The 17,713-nt window shown below is 46.4% G+C and overlaps 1 protein-coding gene across 36 annotated transcripts in view; it reads right to left on the reverse strand.

The window, feature by feature from the left end:
• The window catches only part of SGPL1 (sphingosine-1-phosphate lyase 1), a 129,980-nt gene that overhangs the window by 101,925 nt on the left and 10,342 nt on the right, over positions 1 to 17,713 (reverse strand). For 7 of the 36 annotated variants that reach the window (XR_014076210.1, XM_081567881.1, XM_081567870.1 and 4 more), the window contains exons 1-2: positions 8,201 to 8,314; positions 7,337 to 7,398 (exon numbers count right to left, since the gene is read on the reverse strand). The exons of 2 other annotated variants lie outside the window; for them this stretch is intronic. Coding sequence is in view for 28 of the 34 variants with exons in the window: in XM_081567881.1 (XP_081424007.1) it covers positions 7,337 to 7,363 (27 nt within the window). In the remaining 6 variants the exon portion in view is untranslated. 27 more of the 36 variants (XR_014076225.1, XM_081567909.1, XM_081567728.1 and 24 more) reach the window with 13 other exon arrangements.

Genomic DNA, 17,713 nt, shown 5'->3' on the forward strand with positions numbered 1-17,713 from the left:
TGGAATACTACTCAGCCATTAAAAAAAGAATGCAATAATGCCATTTGCAGCATCATGGAGGGACCTGCTGCTGCTGCTGCTGCTGCTATGTCGCTTCAGTCGTGTCCGACTCTGTGCGATCCCATAGACGGCAGCCCACCAGGCTCCGCCATCCCTGGGATTCTCCAGGCAAGAATACTGGAGTGGGTTGCCACTTCCTTCTCCAGTACATGAAAGGGAAAAGTGAAAGTGAAGTCGCTCAGTCGTGTCCGACTCTTAGCGACCCCATGGACTGTAGCCTACCAGGCTCCTCCGTCCATGGGATTTTCCAGGCAAGAGTACTGGAGTGGGGTGCCATTGCCTTCTCCAAAAAATGATTCAAATGAACTTATCTACAAAACAGAAATAAGACACACAGACATAGAAAACAAACGAATGGGTACCAAAGGGGATAGTAGGGACAGGAAGGATAAATTAAAAGTTTGGGATTAACATATACACACTACTATATACAAAATAACCAAGACCTACTGTGTAGCACAAGGAAATATATTCAATATCTTGTAATAGCCAATAATTGACAAAAATCTGAAATATAAATGGATATGCATATCACTCTCTCTATATAAATGCATATATATGTAACTGAATCACTTTGCTGTACACCAGAAACAAACACAACATTGTAAATTAACTATACTTCAATTTTTTTAATGGTTAAAAAAATACATATAAATCCATTTGTAGCAAGTTGAAAAATAAAACTAAAATTAGGGATGCACAGATAGGTGGTAACACAATTTTTTTTCTTAAACAGCAAGGGAATAACTGTTCTCCAAAATCAGGATAGTAGAGTAGTATCCCTAGAGGAAAGGGAAGGAGATGTTACCAGGGAACACGGGGTTGGGGGTAAACATTCTATTTCTTAACCCAAGTGGTAGATACATGATTGTTTCCTTTATTATTATTCTTTAAAATGATGATAAGTGCTTTATTGGGGCTTCCCTGGTGGCTCAGATGGTAAAGAATCTGCCTGCAATGCAGGAGGATCCAGGTTTGATCCCTGGATCAGGAAGATTCCCCTGGAGGAAGAGATGGCAACCCACTCCAGTATTCTTGCCAGGAGAATCCCATGGAAAGAGGAGCTTAGAGAGCTACAGTCCACGGGGTCGCAAAGAGTCGAACACAACTAAGCAACTAATACTTTCATGTGCTTTATACAGGTTTGTTTGTATAATAAATTAAGAATGCAAGCAAGCTCTTCTCCTTCCCTTTCCTCTTCCTGCCAAATGAAACTCAAACCTGACGGCTCAAGCTCAAAGCAGCTGTTCTGACCCAGAAGGGATGCACTCTGAGCAGTGGAACTTCCTCAAAGAATTAGGAATGATGGTTATCAGTCATCAACTATCTACTCTGGATTTCTCTTACTTTAAAAAAATTTACTTCTATCTTAAAAATCTCTTGACACTTCAGATTTTTCTCTTATATTCAGCCAAACCTAATCCTGATACATTCTGTGATTTGGACAAATAAAAAACTTTCTAACAATTAAAGCTGTTGACAATGGAAAGGACTCCCTGAAAAAGTCTTCTGCACCCACTCCTGGCCAGGCATCCTATAAGGGCTTCCCACATGGCAAGATAAGTGGCAATGAAGGACTTCTAAAGGCCCTCTGGCAATTAAGATTCTAAGGCTATTATGGAAACAAACTAGCTCTGTGGCAACTGTGCTTCTGAATCTATGCTTCTGTTATAAACGAGAACATTTCTTTTCTATAATGTTCCCTGACCTGCCTTCTTTAAGACTCTCCTCAAACACTGTCTTCTCACTGTATCTTTCAAAACTAACCTGAGGATTTCCCTGGTGGCTCAGTGGTAAAGAATCCACCTGCCAAGGCAGGAGACATGGGTTTGATCCCTGATCCAGGAAGATCCCACATGCCAGGAGCAACTAAGCCCGCGCACCATGACTACTGAGTCCACATGCCCTAGAGCCCATGTTCCACGACGAGAAGCCACTGCAATGAGAAGCTTGAGCACCACAACTAGAGAGTAGCCCCTGGTTGCTGCAACTAGAGCAACGAAGACCCAGCACAGCCAAAAATAATTTAAGGAAAAAAAAAAACTAACTTGACCTTGATTTCAGCATACTGGGTATCCTGATCCTCTACCCAACCTTCCCCAACTCCGTTATGTGCCTCATGGGGCTGTCCTCTCAATTCAGTCACCCAGGTCCCCATGTCCTCTGGCTGCCAGTTGGGTTTGACAATGAAAACCTCCAGCAGAACATCTGAGGTGTTTATTTCCCTGGATCCCCTCCTGCTAGGCCACTGGTCGGAAGTGGCTGCATTCCCACAGTTTACCCTCTCTTTCAAGTTCCTCTCTTGCCCTTTCAGGCCTAAGAGAGCTAATGGCTCTTAACACCAACCCCGCCGGTGTTCCCTAACTCTGGGCACTCACACTGCTGGGAGTGCGCCAGGAGATAACCGACAGACCCAACAAATTATTTTCAGCCTGCACTGTTCCATCTTCCCCAGTGAATGGCTCCTTTCTCTCCCCTTACCCCGTAACAGGGTTTTTCTCTCAGTAATTGCATTCTGTGTGTTTCCACATGTGGACTGATTCACTGCAAATCAGTTCCCTATGGAAAAGTCTTAATCCCAAGTTGATTCCCATTTCTGCCACCAATGTGAACAAACTGCATGTAATACTAGATTGTGCAAAACCTAATTAGGAAGGTATATGTTACTAAAAATTCCTGACACACAGACTGCAAAGTCAAGCCAAAGACTAGGATTTGGGGATTATCTATTTATAACTTCCCTTTTCTTCACACCAAAAACTGGAGAAATTATCATACTTGCTATTATATTTTGCTTTATTTACAAAATTAGAACAACGCCCAAACCAGTGCTCATCCTTCAATGGCCACTCAAACTGTCAACAAAATTTCAAATGTCCTACCAGTCCCAATGACTCCTCCCTCTCTTCTAGACAAGCCTACAAATAAGACATCAGATTCAAATAACAGAAATGAGCTTTTAGTGTCCATCTTTCAGTTTATTGCTTAAACTCCATTAGAGTCATTAAGAAAGCATCCCTGAAAAGGATTCAAGGGTCAAAGATAAAGCTCTAAGATCTGGAAAGATTTGATTTTTGAACCTGAAAAACAAAACTGAGACAGGTTTACGGCTTCCAAATCAAGAACAATGCTGAGAAATGTTGCAAAAGACAGCATTTCTTAGGAATTTTACCATGCTTCAGAAAATCACGCTCTCCAATGTATATTCCAAAGCAGTAGAGCTTGATCCATGGGCAAAATAACCCAACTGTCACTGTGCTTATGCTCAGTCACCTTAGTCGTGCCTGACTCTTTGCAACCCTATGGACTGTAGCCCTCCAGGCCCCTCTGCCCATAGGATTCTCTAGGCAAGAATACTGAACAGGTTGCCATTTCCCACTCCAGGAGATATTCCTGACCCAAGGATCAAACCCGCAACTCCTGCATTGCAGGTGGATTCTCAACTGCTGAGCCACCAGGGAAGCCCTTAAAAATGTCTCTGCTGCTGCTGCTAAGTCGCTTCAGTCGTGTCCAACTCTGTGCAACTCCATAGACGGCAGCCCACCAGGCTCCGCCGTCCCTGGGATTCTCCAGGCAAGAACACTGGAGTGGGTTGCCATTGCCTTCTCCAGTGCATGAAAGGGAAAAGTGAAAGTGAAGTCACACAGTCGTGTCTGACTCTTAGCGACCCCATGGACTAGTCTACCAGGCTCCTCCATCCATGGGATTTTTAGGCAAGAGTACTGGAGTGGGGTGCCATTGCCTTCTCCGTAAAAATGTCTCTAGACATTGCCAAATGTCCTGGGGCCATGGTGGGGAGGGGAGCAAAAGCTCCCCCTGGTTGAGAACCTCAACCCTAGATAAACAACTATCACTCAAACCCCACCCAGGACTACCATAGTGCATATGGTAACACTGCACCATGGCTTTAGACAGGTCTAAAAGGTAGACTTAGCTTTACAAAGTATCTTTTTCTTAAAATCTAGGAGTATTTTGCAACTCTCAAAGTGATCTAGCCCCTGAGCACTAGGAAGGAGAATATGGATAAAAAGAATGGTTGCTAAAGTGGAGAAAGATTGCTAAAAGATTTCCAGACTTGAATTCCCTCTGAAAGCATTGCAATTCTCAGATGAATGAATCTACTCACTCATTTTATTCTCTCTGAGACATAAGTGGAAAGTATTACAGTCCATGGCATAAATGAGCAAATGGAAAAAAGGCAGGCATACCACCTTAATCAAATGAGGACAAAATCAGGGGCAGGAAAGCACTGAGGGCTGACAGCCCAGGAAGCTTCATCTGGAATCCCAGGTTTGTTACACATGGACTCCAGTTCACCTTCGAGTTTTACTGCCCTCTACACAGTAGTTTTCAACCTTCTCAGACCCAATGCCCTTTTTCTATAACTAATATTTCATAATGCCCTTTATTATGAAATGAAATTCAAAGAATATAACATTATACCTAGACATACCTAAACATTATAGACGTAACTTTTAAAAATTTTAATATAATGCCCCAACTGCAACATAAGAGAAAACAAACAAGAAGATCTGTATAATAAAACATGTATGTTCAGACAAGACTAAATCAGAAGCCAAAAGCACCCTCCCCCACTCTTCCACAGTGCCCCTTTAGAGGGCAGAACTGTTTTACTCCTGCTCCATACAAACGTGCTCTCAATAGCCACAAAGTTCAGTAACTTCTTCACCTTTCCGTGAAAACAATTTAGAGGTAGCTTCACAAAGTAGACAAGAAAGAGGGTTTTTAAAACAGACCAACTGTGGTTAAAATAAAGTTCCACCACTTCATTGCTATGATACATTCTCTAAGTCTGGTTTTTCATCTATAAAAGGAGGATGCCAGCATATTTTTCAAGGAATTTTAGGAAAATTAAATGAGTATGTAGAATATCTATTTCTGCACCTAATGCATAATATGTGCTTAATAAATGTTAGCTATCAGACTTACATTATTACTCCTGAATCCATCTCTTATTGTATCTTAGCTTATGCCTATCTGAGTCCCCCAGGAGAAAAGATGGATGACTGGATATTCATTTAGCAGAGATATTCTAAAAAGGATTCATGTACAATAAAAGTAAGAAGTTGCATCATGTAACTTGCAAGGTTGTTTCTAATTCTGAAATTCTACCATATGCTGCCCTATGCTGAGGTTATCTTCTATTAACTAGAGTCCTTTCTTTCCAGTTAGAGGACCAAGAACATGTCTAACGCATCATACTATAGTATGATGCTTTGTATACAAAGCAAGAACAGAGAAACACCCTGAACTCAGATCTTGACCACATGTTTATAGCATCCTCATTGAAAACCCAGCCCTGGTCACTGGTTCTTTACCATTTAGCACAGTACAGTCAAAGGAAGAAGGACAATTTTTCCATCAAAAGCACCTCAAGCAACACATACAGTGTCTTCAGAGAGTGATGATTCTCAAGGGCCAGCTGTTATCCATGTGATTTAATTCCTTACATCAATGAGCAAGGCAACACCCATAAAGAGCTAGATTTTCAAATGAGGAAGTGAAAAGCAGTAGCGATAGCTAGAGAAATACTTCAGAACAAAACTGATTTCAAAGTTAATATTCTAAATAAAAGCACTCACTGCTCAGACTGCTAAAGGGAGCCCACAGGCCCAGGAAGTAATATACACATCTCTGGGCATGGAGTTCTATCCTACTAACATACAGGAATCTTAATTTACATATACATACTGATTTATATGGAGAAGGCAATGGCACCCCACTCCAGTACTCTTGCCTGGAAAATCCCATGGACGGAGAAGCCTGGTAGGCTACAGTCCATGGGGTCGCTAAGAGTCGGACACGACTGAGCGACTTCACTTTCACTTTTCCCTTTCATGCACTGGAGAAGGCAATGGCAACCCACTCCAGTATTCTTGCCTGGAAAATCCTATGGACAGAGGAACCTGGTAGGCTACAGTCCACGGGGTCGCTAAGAGTCGGACACGACTGAAGCGACTTAGTAGTAGTAGTAACTGATTTATAAAAGAGAAAGAAATTGCCAATTACTGCAGATCATTCTGCAAGGTGCTAACAGTGGCTATTTCTGAATAGCGGAATTATTGGGGGCTGCTTCCTTTTATTAATAGCTTCCAGTTCTTCTAAAATAACTGCTCTTGTAATACAAATTTAATGTTACAGAACACAATTTATTATCTACTGACAATGTATGAAATTTGAGGCAAAAAAAAAACTATTTTAGGTGAACCCTTCATCTGAATCTTGGATAAACCAAGTACTTGTCTAGGTCTCCAAAGTCATCCTTGCTCCCCACCGCAAACAGAACTAGTCACAACTTGGTTGATCTCTCAACCTCTCCTGCAGACCTTAGAGATTTTGACACTACAGGACCTCAGCCATGGATATTAAAAAACAAAAAACTCACTTCTAGTTTTTGCCAACTTCCAGTGACAGCTATCAGCTCTCTGGGATAGTGACATCAAGAGAGGGAAAGGAAATGTTTTCAAATCAATGTCTCTTTGTCCAAAGAGACATCAGATTCAAAGACATAACATTAAAAACTAAACACATTGCTATTTGAAAATCATGGGCTCCTCACAATTCTCTCACTAACAAGCCTCTATGACAAAAATAAAAATCAATAAAGAACTTCTATGGAATCCACAAATGTCCCAAGAATAAGTAAAACGTCATTTTGGTAAACACTCATTTGGCAATTCTATTTTCCCTGCTCACTGAAATTAAAAAAAAAACAGCACAGAAAGACCTCAAGGGGAGAGGGAAAAAAAACAGCCTCTACCAAAACAGGCCAACTCCTCACCACAACAGAAGAAAGTAAATTCAAACTAGCTCAATTCAGCAATTAGCAACTTATTATATACAGAGCACCATGACAGGTACTCATCACCTCTAAACAAGTAAGACAAGATATCTGCCTTCGAGGGAATAACTCTAGTCTGGGAAACTAACACTTATAAACTAATATATGACAGATCCAGACAAAATTTCATTGAAGTTTTAAAACGGTTCTAGCAGTATTCGAAGGGAGAGATTAAAATCAGCTGCAAGAATTTTGCAAAATATTCTTCATATTCATTAAATATATATATATTCATACATTTATTTCAGTCACTTACCCATCTAATCATTAAATCCAAAATAAAAGGAGGCAGAAACTCTCAGCTACCAAAGACAAGCATCAGAGATGAAATCTACACACTCATCTTTTGGACTAAAAACAAAACATACTGGACAAGTGCCTTACAACAAGAAAGATATTTGCAAAAGGACTCACCAACGTCATTAGGTCTGTACTGGGCATTTTCCTCTCCCAGACGTCCTTTCAGTGTCTCCCCTCTGCAAAAGGGAACCAGGTTTGTTTACTTCCAACACTACAAACTGTCCCGCTGGCCCGCCTATATTCGCCAGAGCTGCAGAGAAATGGTTCTGTTCCCTCCTCGGAAAGCTCAGCTTTCACTCCTCGCTTTCACACTACAGCCCAGCACCCCAACCCAACGAATTAAGAATCCTGCTGGCACTCTGCTTCCCTCCAGCCGCTGACCAAACGCTACCAGAGCCAGCCCACCTACAAAAGCAATTCCCTCCCAGGTACAGACGAGGGAAACGCCCAGCCCGCAGCGGACCGAGGCCTCGAGGCCCGGAGCCCCGCCCACTTGCAACTAACCCGGCGGACCAGCGGCCGCTCCAGGCAGCCCAGCCCCAGGGTCCAGCCTCCACTGGCCGCTCTTCAGAAACAAGCTGGCCTCGTTCTAGACTTCATCCCTCCCTCCACACAACCCTTTCCTCGCCGGGGAAGGATCGGCAAACCTGGCCGCCGCGAGACCACTCCTACCGCGCCCGCGAGTGGAGTTTCATATCCCGCTCCGTCTCAGCCCTGGCGCCTCCCCTACCCACGCGCAAACCTGGCATTCACTCAAGACCTCGGGCGGCCTGCGCCCCCACCCTCAGCCCGAACCCGAGCCCGCCCCGAGGTGCCGGGCCCCCGGTCCGGCCAGGCCCTTCCAGCAGTCCTCACCCCCCTCCGCATCAGGACCCCCCGCCGTCCCAACACTCCGCCTTCGCCCCGGCCAGGACCCGCCTCCCATTCAGTCCCGACTCTCTCCAATCCCAAACCAAAGCCCTCCTCCCCAGCGCGGACCCCTTTTCTTCCTCGGGGTCCGCGGCGGCCCAGTAAACCGTCTCAGCCGGGAGCCAGCGCCCGCGCTCCTTCCCTTCCGACACTCTCTAGCCGGCCTTGCTTCACAGCGAGACCGACTCACCGGCCGCCGCCGAGATTAAAGATCCGGCCGCCGGGGGCCCCGCCCCTCCCCTCCCCTCCCCTCCCCTCCCCTCCCCTCCCCTCCCCGCCCCGCCCCGCCCCGCCCCGCCCGGAAATGGCCCCCGCGTTGCCCCCCGCCGCGTTCCCCGGCTCTGGCGTGCGCGGCCCCGCCGCCGATCACGCGCACGCGGGGACTCGGGCGCCGGGCCCGCGTCCCCTCCAAGCCCCAGGAGGCGCGCGCGCCTCCTACTGGCCTGGCGGGGGCGGCACCAAAGCCCTCCATGGGAGGTGGAACCAGCCCTCCCCATAAGGTCCCCAGCTTCGTCAGTCTCCTTTTTAAAACCAACTTACTGGTCACTTTTGGTGACTTGAAGCCCCTGAGAGAGTCAGCCTGCAGAGCACTGTACAAACTGATCCAGAACGTCGATTCAAGACGGGTCTCTAGAGAGACTTCTGGGATTTCAATGAGTCACTCAGAGATTTGCTCCTTGTCTCTTTCCTGGAGACTTCTATCGAGGTCAACGATGCGTGAAGAAAAGCGACAGGAAAAGACCCCTTACTGGAAATGTCATCCCCATCGTTCCCTCTCCCCACAAAAAGGGAGAACAGGGACTACAGGTGTTGGGCAAAAATTCTACCAATACTACTTTATTTTCATGAGCAATGTTGGTGAAAGTACTCACCGGGATAGCAAAGGTCACCCGTCATTTCTAAAAGAATTAACTCTGAAGTCAGTTTCATGACTTGTCTGTGTTGTCACGACACTAATTCGGCAGAAGCAGAAGACAGGGTAGTCGGTTGTAACTGATCAGTGATCTGCATACAGTATTTTTTCAACAAATTATTTAAATGACACCTACCTGGAATCTTGACATCTTAATAAAAAATGACACTAAGGAGGGTACCAAATTCCATCCTCTTGCAAAATGTCATGACACTAATTTGGGGGGGGGTCATCACTACCGTCGTTACCCTCATCTAGTGTTTTTAGGATGGAATTCCTTGTTATCATGCCTGCCCTTCTGTGCACAGCCCCTTTTGCACCTCCCAATTTCCCAGCTAGAATGGTCAAAATTCTGAAAGAGTCAAATAAGTTCTCTCTGGGCTTCCTCGGCCTCATCTCCACCAATCAGAAGTCCCGGACATCTCTACTATCCGGAGCTCCTGAAGCAGGCGCTAATAATGCCATACCCTTAGCCCTTTTGGTGCTGTTCCCCAGCAGACATTCACTCTCAGTGCTGAAGGGTCAGAAAACGTTCTGGGACTTCCTGCCAATGCCTATTCATCAAGAGTAATTTGGGGGACTTTCCTGGTGGTCCAGTGGCTGGAAATCCACCTGCCAATACAGTCCCCGGTCTGGGGAGATCTCACATGGCATGGAGCAACTAAGCCTATGCACCAGAACTACTGAAGCTAGAGCTCACGCTCCACAACAAGAGAAGCCGTCGCAATGAGAAGCCTGTGCACAGAAACTAGAGAGTAGACTCTGCTTGCCACAACTAGAGAAAGCCTGTGCAACAATGAAGACCCAGAGCCAAAAAAGAAATAAATAAAATACCTTTAAAAAAAGAGTAACTTTAGGGCTTCCGTGATAGCTCAGTTGGTAAAGTATCTGCCTGCAATGCAGGAGACCCCGGTTCCATTCCTGTGTCAGGAAGATCTCCTGGAGAAGGGATGAGCTACCCACTCCAGTATTCTTGGGCTTCCCTTGTGGCTCAGCTAGTAAAGAATCCATCTGCAATGCAGGAGACCTGGGTTCAATCCCTGGGTTGGGAAGATCCCCTGGAGAAGGGAAAGGATACCCACTCCAGTATTCTGGCCTGGAGAATTCCACGGACTATACAGTCCATGGGGTCGCAGAGAGTCGGACACGACTGAGTGACTTTCATTTTCACTTTTGGGATTCCAGGTTATGTCCTCCCTGGAGGAGCCTGGTAGGCCACAGTCCATGGGGTTGCTAAGAGTCGGACACGACTGAGCGACTTCACTTTCACTTTTCCCTTTCATGCACTGGAAAAGGAAATGGCAACCCACTCCAGTATTCTTGCCCGGAGAATCCCAGGGACGGCGGAGCCCAGTGGGCTGCCGTCTATGGGATCGTGCAGAGTCGGACACGACTGAAGCGACTTAGCAGCAGCAGCCCTCAGCCCTCACCCTTCTGCTTTATTTCGTCTTCAGATCCTAGGATCTGCTTTCCCTAGCCTGCTTCTTAGCTGTCACCTCTCATCCTTTAATCTAGAATGTCTGTGCCAGCTGACGGAAGAGCAAGGTCCATGTCTGATTCCTCCCTACACTAGTGTGGTACAGCTTCACTGGTCACACGCACAGCAGGCAGCCTGTTAGTTCTTCCCAAGTGAATCAGTTCAACCATATTGTCTAATCTTTATCGTTATGGACTGAAAGATCTCCCTCAAAATTCATATGTTGAGCTCTAATGGCAGGGCCTCTGGGAAACAGTTAGCTTTAGGTGAGGTAGTGAGGGTGGAGCCCCATAATAGGATTCAAGTCTTTACAAGAAGAAGACAGACCAGACAGTGCACGCCCACTCTCTGTCTCCCTTTCTCTTTCTCCCTCTCTCTCTGCACAAAGTAGTCATGCAGGCACACAGTGAAATGGTAGGCGTTTGCAAGCCAGGAAGAGGATCTCACCAAAAACTGAATTTGCCAGCACCTTGACCTTGGACTTCCCAGCCTGTAGAACTGTGATAAATTAATGTCTCTTGTTTAAGTCATTCAGTCTATGGTACCCTGCTATAGCAGCCTAAGCTGACTGAGATAGAACTATGCTAGGCACCTTTATATCCAAAGCTCTGTTTATGTCCTAACTTGCCCAGAGGAGCTGACTCGCATCATCTCTCAACTTGTAAATAAGGATATGCATGTGTGCTCAGTTGCTTCGGTTGTATCAGACTCTTTGCAACCCTATGGACTGTAGCCCGCCAGGTTTCTCCGTCCACGGAATTCTCCAGGCAAGAATACTAGAGTCGGTTGCCATGCCCTCCTCCAGGGAATTTTCCAGACTCAGGGATTGAAACTGTGTCTACTATATCTCCTGCACTGCTGCTGCTGCTAAGTCGCTTCAGTCGTGTCCGACTCTTAGCGACCCCATAGACTGCAGCCCACCAGGCTCCTCCGTCCATGGGACTTTCCAGGCAAGAGTACTGGAGTGGGGTGCCATTGCCTTCTCCACTCCTGCACTGCAGGCAGATTCTTTACCCACTGAGCCACCTGGGAAGCCTGTAAACAAGGATACTAAAGCCCAAAGAAGGTAAATGATCATCCCAAAGACACACAGGAGAATGGAGTAGAGTTCAGATAGGAAGGAAAGGCTTCAGATTTTGTAGGAAGGACCTAAAAAATGTTTGTTAATGAATTTGAATCAAAGAATGTGAGAGCTAGAGGGGCCTTCAACTATTTGCAGTTCAACCCCATAATACATGCATGAAGAAACCAAGGCCAAGAAAGAAATAGGCCTCCTGGCAGCGCCCAGGGGCCCTGTTGCGGGGGACAGGGGTGAGGTTTCAGGCCCCATTGCTCCTGTTTCCCACACTCCCTCTGATGCAGCATATCATCAGGGATTACAAGAGAGGCATCAAGTAGAAAATGACCAGAGATAAAAGATGTGTGAGGATTAAGAAAGAAAACTTCAGCCTTTACAGGAGAATCACAATGTACCAAAACAGAACAAAGTCCCCATTGACTATCAGATTCACGTGTCCTAGCTATATTGGTGGGCCCTGGGGAGAAAGGAAGAGAGCAGAAAGCAAAAGGGACATAAATAAAAGAATTACAGTTCAGAGAGAGGAAGGATGTGCAAAAGTAAGAGTGGCGGTTAGGGAAGGGACCACATACCCTCTCCTCCCTCCCCCACCCCCTAGACACTCCCATGCTAGAGGCTTCAGAAGTTCTACAAATGAGGGGCTCAGCTGGCTGGTGGAGGGGCAGAGGTGGGGTGCTCGGGCTCCCATACTGGCAATGTGGTCTCCCAGCAAACAGCCCTGGCATCCCAAGGGAGCTGATTAGAAATGCAGGTTCCTGGAACCCGGCTCCAGACCTACCGAATTGCAGTGTACATTTTACCAAGATCCCCGGACATGATAATATGCACAGTAAAACTTGAGAAGCACTTCTCTCAACTCCTTGCTTGCAGAGAAAGCACAGTGTTTTTCAGTTAAGATTGTGCATTTGTTTGGGATGGTTTAAGGAGATTGATCAAAAAAAAAAAAAAAGGATGGGGGTAAAGAGGAGAACTAATGCTCCCCAAGTTGGCCTTTGGTGCCATCATGGAGCCTTTCAGGATAACAGAAGACTAGGAGGGATTAGAAAGGCCGGGGGTGGTGGGGGGAGAGGGGGAGAGGCAGGGTGGTTGAGGGGGCGGCCAGGGAGGAACTGAATAACTGCTGATGACAGAGGGTTGGGGATGGCAGGGAGGAGAGTGTGGATGAAGATGGTCTGGGATTTTTTCCCCCCAACGTGGCTTCTTTTAAAATAATTCATACCAGCAAATCTTTTTCTGCTTAAAATGGCACCTGGCCATGGCCAAGTTGGTGACACCCCTCCCTTCGGATACGAGCACACACGCTCCACTCTGAAAAGCAGGAACATGCTCTCATGCCTCCACTCCTGTCCCTGACACCCCTCCCCCCAGCCCCAGCCCTCCCAACCGGGGATTCTCTGTGGGAGCTCAGGTTAGGGCAGAACTGCCAGCAAATCTCATGGAGGTTGCAGCTTCTGAACTCTTGGGAAGGAACAGCCCAAAGGAAAGCACCCCACCGCAGGACATCCGCTCATGGAGCCTAAAACGCCCTGCCCAAGGAGGGGCAGTAGACCACTCAATGGTAGCAGGCTGTGAAACCTTCATGACCAGACCGGCCACTGTGGAAAAGGGTGCTGAGAGCCGACCCGACCTGGGAGCACCTGGGCAGGAAGCATGTGTCCAGAGGTTGCCACAATGGGATGAAGACTAAGGAGCAGTGGATCACTAAGCTACATGTCCCAGACACCAATTCAAACAAAAGTCAGAGTTGCCAAGTCTGATCTTGGGAAACAAGTGATTTCCCAAGAAAGCCCACCTTTCCTGAGGAAGCGCCCTGTTGTCATCCAGGCTGCACAATCACTCCTAGCAAAGCATCAAAACCAGAGAGCGACTGCTTATCGAAAACCAAATAAATGCCAACTTCCTTGGGCAAAAGGAAACCACCTGGGCCTGCAGTGACGGAACAGCTTTGAAGGCAGGGTAGCCTCTACCCAGAGATCACTGTGTGGCCTCAGGCAAGTGGGTTTAACTGAGCGTGGGCGTCCTCAGTTGAAAAACAAAGGTTGATAGCATCTACCCTGGGACTGTGGTGGCAGGTGGATATGTGTACCCAATGTAGGGCCAAACCCACAGAAGGCATTCAAGAGCTATTAGTCTAACCTCCCCCACATGCATGATGGAGTTCAGATAACCTGCCAGTCTGGGCTCTGGGACTGGCTAAACCAAACCTTGCCCTCTCACCTCATTGTTCTTGGTCTGGCTCGGTCCCCATCAGGACACAATCCTGACAGTTGATTAGTCTTTCCAATGTGCCACTTGCCCCATTAAGTGTACCCTAGACCTTTTGCCCTCGACCTTTTCCAGGCTTGCCCAAGAGCTACAATATTCCTGCGGGTTTTGTTGTCTGTTGTCTGTAGATCAGTAAGTCCCAAACCAAAGAGCCCCATCACCCTTGTTTATGGGGGTTACAAAATATATATGTCATAAACAGGGGTATGTACCCACCTATATATAAATATGGTGTCCTAACTTTAAAAGTGAAAGACATCATTTAAAAAATTGTCCATGAAGTTAGCAGATGCATGAACTTACAATGGATAAGTATTCATTGAAGAGAAAGCGATATTTAATTGAATATTGTGACTTTTTCCTTTATATTTGTCGTTTTGCAATAAGGGCTAAATGAGGTTCTTTGCATTAGTACATACAGCTTTTGAGAACAGGAAATCTACAAATGCAGGACAGAGGTCTTGTCTTTGTGACTCTATTGCTCTGTGAACAGCAATGCCATGGGTGATGTGATTTTCCAAAATGACAGATTAAGAGTTGATAAAGTTCCAAGCAAAATGAAGGATAACCTACAAGCAACATTCAGCATGGGAGATGTGTACCAGGAAGAGTGTATAATAAAACCATGTTTTTAAAGAAATCCACTTTTTCTTGTATGAAAGTGAAATTGAGCTCTTGGGTCATGTGACTGTGAACCACAGCTTTTCCCCTGTATGATTACTTTGGCTGTATGTTATGTTAAAAAAACAAAATGTGTAGGGCTCAGGACACCTCTTCATTGTGAGGGGCTACCTTTGCAATGTCCACATTACAAGACATCTAACATTCAACACCGTCACTGAATGCCAGAGAAAGTGCCCCAATCATTGTGACAACCAGAAATTTTTAAAATTTTGGGATGCCCCCTAGGGAGCCAAACTGTCCCACTGAGGACTGATGATAGGAATGCATGCTAAGACAAGCCTCATCTTCATATCTACAGCTGAATGTCTGTCAAGTTAAAGTGACTCAAACATCATCCAGCCCATCCTTGCCTTCTAGCACTACACATCAGAAATGCCAAGGAACTTTTCTGAATCCCCATGTTAGGACTTCCCTATATTCCCTGGTGAATGAGCGATAGGGTCCAAACATCTGTATTTTGAACACCATTCCCTGGTGGCTCAGTAGATAAAGAATCCACCTGCAATGTAGGAGACCTGGGTTTGATCCCTGGATCAGGAAGACTCCCTGGAGAAGGAAATGGCAACACACTCCAGTATTCTTGCCTGGAAAATCCCATGGGCAGAGGAGCCTGGTGGGCTACAGTCCATGGGGTTGCGAGAGTCAGACACAACTTAGCGACTAAACCAGCACCAGATAAAAGTTGCTAGATTCTATTCATTCTCATCAGTGTCTATGCCTTGGTCCCATAGCTAGTGGAAACCGAACCTAGAATTCCTGACCTTCCAGCTCCAGAGGCCCATGCCCACAAAATGTAATGAAACTTACAGGTTCTCACAATGGCTTTGAGACTCACACATGGTGTGGCTTTGGATGCACCATTTACCCTCTCTGGGTCTCAATGTCCTGATCTCAAGATTGTATAGACAGGGGACACTGCTCTCCAACTCTGTCAGTCTAGAATTCTCTCTGCCCCACTTGGGTTACACTTTCCAGATGCCACTCCACCTCTCTGTGCTCCAGTTCCCAGGAGGGGCCCTGATCACATAGTTATTTGGAGCCTGAGGATGTCTGCTCTGGTCCTGTGCTGGGGATGCATGCTGTGGCCTGGATGCTGGCGCCCTCCCCCTCTCCTCCCTCTCAGTGTTGACACAGATGGGATGTGGTGAAGAGTAACACAAGTCCTATGCAAACAGAGGGCTAGGCAGGTAATTAGTGACCCATGGTTACTCCTTGCCTGGCCCTGTAGAACCGGTTTCTAGGGCTGACTCACTCAGAGGAGCAGGCTTGGGACAGCTGGGCAGTACCTGCATCCAGGGCTCAGGGTCAGAGTGGAAGGAGAGGGCATCCATCACTGCAAGCAGATGAAAAACATTTTATGTCTTACAAGGCCAAAGAAATTTCCCCAGGTTACTGTTTGTTTTTAATCGAAGGGTAGTTTTTCTCCATGTTCTGTGCTTGGGGGAATGGACCCAGGCAGAGGGATCAAGGATAGCATGAGCTGAGAGGGCAGGATGAGCAGGAGTTAACCAGGCAGAGTGATGCAAGAAGAGTGTTCTGGCTGAGGGAACTGTGTGCCAAGGCTCAGTGGCCAGTGTAGGAGGGCCAGAGAGTGTGGCCAGAGTAAGGGGGAGGGGAGGGACAGGCTGTACAGGTCAGTAGGGGCAGATGTGTAGGGCAGGTGTACAAATGCACATGCCTTCAGGGTCCCGAGCATGTAAATGGGAGAGTGACTACTTCCGGAAGCAGACCTCAGGCTCATTCATTCATACATTCAACTATTTAAATGTTATGTTGCAAAATCCTGAGTGGGGGATGAATCACTGAGCAAAACAAAGATCTGTGCCAACATGCAGCTTGCATTCTTGTGGAAGGAGACAAACAGAATAACTAACTATATGGCAAGTTAGAAGGTGCCAAAGGCTATGGAAAAAAGAAGTAAAGCCAAGTATGGGAAACAGAAAGTGTGGGGGACGAGCAGGTGGTCATGGATGCTGCCATTTTAAGTAGAACATGAGGTGAATGCAACTTGCGAAGACTCTTTTGCCTTAGCTAGCAACAGGAAACAGCAAGCCAGCATAATTTCTCGAGAGAAAGCACAAGAATATTGTAGGACCACATTGTGTTCCTGTTGTCATTTGCAAAATCTATCTTGTGACCATGATGTCACTTGCTGAATCACCCCTCTTTGTTAATTCCATCTTTCTCTCCCAAGATAGAGAAGAGAAATTTGTAGTTGCAGAGTGATCATCAAGTGATCACTTGGCTGGAAGAAGATCCAAATGGCAGACTAGGCACCAGGCTTTTGCATTTATCTCAGCAAAGAGTAAAGACAGTTGGTTCTAGGATAGAACAAGGGCACGAGTTTAGGACTCTTGGAAAGTGAGATAAACAGACTAAAAAGAGCTTCCCAGAACTACAGTTCATGCTGTGCCCTGACCAGCAGCCTGCCATGCGTGACCTCAGGCCAGCAGCCCCAGGGGACAAGTCATGTTCATAGCTCAAGACAAACTAACCCATGTCTACAGGGCTACACCTTTAACCTGTCAGACCAGGATGGGTACCTCCCCCTTAACCACAGGATTCTTTCTGATCTGATCATTTCCCACAAAACAGAGTGGGTTTCAGCAGTAACCAACAGAGTAGCTACATTCATGCTGCAGCTACTTCTATCTACCCTCATGTGGTATGCTGAATTGTGCCCCCCAATAATGTATATGTTGAAGTCCTCACTGTCAGCACCACAGAATGGAACATTCTCTGGAAAAGGGGTCACCGCACATGTAGTTAGTTAAGATGAGGTCAAACTAGAGGAGGATGAGACCCTCATCCAATATAACTGGTGTACTTATAAAAAGGGGAAGTGAGGACACAGACATGCACACAGAGAGAACACCACACAGAGACAAAGGTAGAGATGGGGACAATGTTTTACAAGTGAAAGAACACCAAGAACTGCCAGCAAACTGCCCACCTAGGGCAGAGGCTTGGGGCCCATTCTTTGTTACTACTGCCCTCAGAAGGAACCAGTCTTGCCAACACCTGGATCTCAGGTTTCTAGTCTTCAGAACAGTAAGACAACAAACAACTGCTGTTCAAGCTACCCTGTTTATCGTTCTTTGTTACAGCAGTCCTAGCAAATTCATACACCGAGATTCTCACGCTTCAGTAGGTTGAAAAAGGACG

Source organism: Giraffa tippelskirchi, chromosome 2, assembly GCF_054371585.1.
Source record: "Giraffa tippelskirchi isolate mGirTip1 chromosome 2, T2T-mGirTip1v1.2.pri, whole genome shotgun sequence".
In the NCBI taxonomy this organism is placed as follows: domain Eukaryota; kingdom Metazoa; phylum Chordata; class Mammalia; order Artiodactyla; family Giraffidae; genus Giraffa; species Giraffa tippelskirchi.